At 37.4% G+C, this 3738-nt stretch overlaps 1 protein-coding gene across 1 annotated transcript; it reads left to right on the top strand.

Moving 5' to 3' along the window:
- The first annotated feature begins 1462 nt into the window (after positions 1-1462).
- On the top strand, positions 1463-3285 carry LOC108808333 (uncharacterized). Its single transcript, XM_018580497.1, has 3 exons — positions 1463-2557; positions 2614-2679; positions 2764-3285. The coding sequence occupies exons 1-3, from the start codon at positions 1463-1465 to the stop codon at positions 3283-3285; spliced, it is 1683 nt and encodes a 560-aa protein (XP_018435999.1).
- Positions 3286-3738: the final 453 nt, after the last annotated feature.

Here is a 3738-nt window from a genome sequence, read left to right as displayed (position 1 = left end):
TTGTTCTGCATGTGTATTTATAAAAGAAACAAAAGTCATTTTAGAACATAGAGAGAGGTTGGTCCCGGATATTTTGGAAGGAGTGGTTTCAAAATATGCATTAACGTGCATAATTAGTTATTGTCATATAATTAGATTTATATTTATACAGAGAAAATTGTTGGACACAACTAAATATCAATAGGTCATACTGCAAAATTAATAGAATAGATATTGGGCCTTCAGTAGGTTAATCAGCACATAGGCCTAGTCAATAGACATTTGTTACATGGGAAAATTCAAACACTAGTCATCGTAACAAGTTTTGATAAAAAGAAAAGTCATCGTAACATGCCTTTTTATAGATGGTGGGTTCAACGTCCAGAGGTATGTTCTTCCGTAATTAATAACTATATCTTAATGCATGCGACCGCACGGATATTAATTTTCAGTTTTAATTTTTATTTATTTATACTAAATAGTATATTTGTAATATTTGATCGTTTTATATTGACTAAGCAGGGATGGGTATTTGGATACCCACTCGAATTCGGTTAAAATCTATTAGGGTTTGAGATTTTTGATTTTAAAGATTCTAACTCTATTTGTGTATCTATAAATTTTTGTTCCGGTTTGATTCGGATATTTGCGGGTTTGATATCCGTTTAAACTATTTTTAAATTTTCAAAATTTATATACTTTTAAATTTCCCAAAATCTAAAAATAAAAATAAAATAACATGTAAATTTGAGTAATGTAAACCAAAGTACTTAATTAAAAATTAAAAATAGGTTTAACTTGAATATTTGGATGGTGAATAAATATATATTTTAAGTATTTTGGTGTTTTGATTATTGTTTATCTACTTTAGATGTTTACTTTTGACTATTTTTATGTTTCAAATATTTTAAACAACTTTAAAATAACTTATATCTTGGATATTAACTCTAAAAATAGCTAACATATTGAAGTATATAAATATGATTTAAATACATTCGAATATCTGAAAATATTTCGTTCGGATCAGTTTGGTTATGGTTCCCTAGATACCAAAATAGCAAATCCGTTTGGATATTATTTAGCTTCGGTTCAAATTTGGTAGTATTTTTTCTTTCAGATTTGTTAAATGAAAAATTGATATTATAATTTCCATGAATTATTTGTCAAATAAAAATGTTTTTTTTTAATTTGACATTGGTTTAATGGAGGAGTTAATGAAGTATATTTAATTTAAATTTAATTTTGGAAAACACATTAATATAAGTGGAAAAGACAAAACATTAAAATATGAAATATTATTTAATTTTGTATTTAATTCAAATTTAATTTTGAAAAACACATTAATCTAAGTGGAAAAGACAAAACATTAAAATATGAAGTATTATTTAATTCTCAGTAGCATGGTAGTGTAAATAAGTGTGAAAATTAAAGGGGAATTTTAAATGGTACTTCTCTTTTAATGATATAGATTAACTACAAGGAGATGGCGAGAGCGAGAGCGACCGTGGAAGGGCGATTTTTTCCTCTTTCTTATGGCGATTCAGAATCGTCCAATGGGAATGAAGATAACATTCGGAGGAGAACTTTTCCTGCTGCCAAAGGATTTGTTCTTGAAATTTTCCAAAATCTTGTTAAAGATATGGCCAGATCTTTAGATACTCACGAGATTTACCCTAAATCTTCAAAGAATATTGAAGTTTATCTAGAGTTCTTATATACGCCGCCTCCTAAACCCCGTTTCCTACCAAGCTCTGACTATCGTCCCCACACTTTGCGAATTGTTTTCCTCTTCCTAATGGACGGTGATCTATCGAAAGTTATGCAAGCAATGTCACTCGAGGAAGATGTTCCTATTGACATACCAAACGATGATGACTTCAGTGCTATTGCGAGAAACGGAAGATCACTGATCAGACGTCTTCTCAATCGAGACTGCCAGAACATGGCTAGAATGCTGCGAACCATGCCCCGAATCTGGAAAGTGTATGAGAGGGCCAGAGGGATAGCTCTCACGAGGGAAACCTTTCAGTTCATCTTCGAGCTTGAGACTGATATTCAGATGGTGATGAAGCAGAGGTTCTGGACTTTTGATGATTGGGGTATGGCCATGGATAGATGGGTTGAATTCCCGCCTCCAAACTTCCTTCAAAAAGCGGAGGTATGGATCAGACTAAGCAAAATCCCAGTGAACTATTTCACGCTGAAAACGATCGACATAGTGGCTGGGGTTATCGGTTTTGTCAAGGACATAGAGTATGATCCTGAGAAATCACAGCTACAAGAGTATGTCAGGGTCCTGGTGGTCATGGACCTAAATCTCCCAGTACGTGATAAGAAGTCTTTGAACTTACCTAAAGGAGGAGGCACTGTTTGGATTGTGGAATATGAGAGAATGAAGAAAAAGTGTTATCATTGTTTCAGGTTGACGCATGAGAAACAAAGATGTCCCTTGTTAAGAAAACAGAGAGGCAAAGCGGTGGATGTTGGAAATCAAACCGAGTCAAACCCATCGGGTCCAGGTCCTAGAATGCATCACAAGAACCTATCGGCTACACTGATGCCCATGCTGGATCCTTCTGTACCCCCGGGTTTGCTTCTCGATCTAACCTGGTGGCACCTGAGGTCTTTGAATAGATGCAACTCTACATGAACTGCACTGATCCGGAGGAGAGGAGAATAAGAGAGTTCAAGATGAAAACGGTTCTGGATGAGCTTTGAAAAGACCCAGTGGCCCAACGATTTGTGCTACGCTTAGAAAGTGCTCCTAGAATATCAAACATTCAGAACAAAGATGTGGGGGAAATCCACAAGACTCCAAACGACGAGGAAGACAGAGTGCAAGAGCTTGTAGAAACCTCAACACCAAGTCCTCAGCAGTTTGATGAGGCAAGTGCTACTCGGAGGATGATTACAACGCAAAAGCAGTTGAGTGAGGCAGTAGTTAAGGAAAGCATTACAACCCCACTGATAATGCCCACCCCAACTCTGGATGTTGATAATCAATATGGCAAGCATCAAAACTTGCCAACGGGAACGATGGGAGCTTTCTCGATGGGACTAAACCCCACCACATCATCTTCTTCCAGTGCTCGTGCAAAGACAGCAGCTCGGAAACCATCTTCATGGAAGAGACAAGCTACGTCGGCAGGCTCCAAAAAACGCAAAGAGCAAGGAGACGATACTAAGAGAAGTCATGAGGACAGCATAATGAAACGGAAAGAAAACGAGGATGGAGAAGTCTCGTCACAAATCTCTAAACACTCTGGCGGTTTGATGGTTCACCAGAAACCATCCAGTCCTCAATGACAGCTCTCAGTTGGAACTGTCGGGGTTTGAGAGGCAACCTGACAGTTCGACGCCTTGAGGAAATGTGTCGTGAGCATTTCCCGGATTTTTTGTTTCTCCTAGAGACTAAAAACTCTAGTGACCACGACTTAGAGCTCCAGAGTTCGTTGGGTTATGATCATTCTTTTATGGTGGATCCAGTGTGACTCAGTGGTGGGGGGGGGGGGGGGGGGGCTAGCACTCTTTTAGAGAAGTACATATGAAGTAGAAGTCTTATTTTCATCGAATCGGATCATAAACGTTAAGGTGAAGATTGGTTCGCTGACTTTCTTCATGTCATTCATATATGGGGATCCGGTACGTCAGCAACGTCAAGCAGTGTGGGATGCACTGAAAAGTATTGGTGAAAATAGAAAAGGTGGATGGTTCTTGATTGGAGACTTCAATGAAGTGATGAACAACGATGAGAAGCTT

Source organism: Raphanus sativus, chromosome 6 (genome assembly GCF_000801105.2).
Source record: "Raphanus sativus cultivar WK10039 chromosome 6, ASM80110v3, whole genome shotgun sequence".
Lineage (NCBI taxonomy): Eukaryota > Viridiplantae > Streptophyta > Magnoliopsida > Brassicales > Brassicaceae > Raphanus > Raphanus sativus.
This window is presented reverse-complemented; position numbering and strand designations above follow the sequence as displayed.

Coding starts and splice junctions, on each gene's coding strand:
- LOC108808333 (XM_018580497.1), top strand. CDS start 1,463: ATGGCGAGAGCGAGAGCGACCGTGGAAGGGCGATTTTTTCCTCTTTCT. Junction 2,558..2,613: donor TGCCCATGCTGGATCCTTCT/GTACCCCCGGGT, acceptor GTCTTTGAATAG/ATGCAACTCTACATGAACTG. Junction 2,680..2,763: donor GAGAGTTCAAGATGAAAACG/GTTCTGGATGAG, acceptor TCAAACATTCAG/AACAAAGATGTGGGGGAAAT.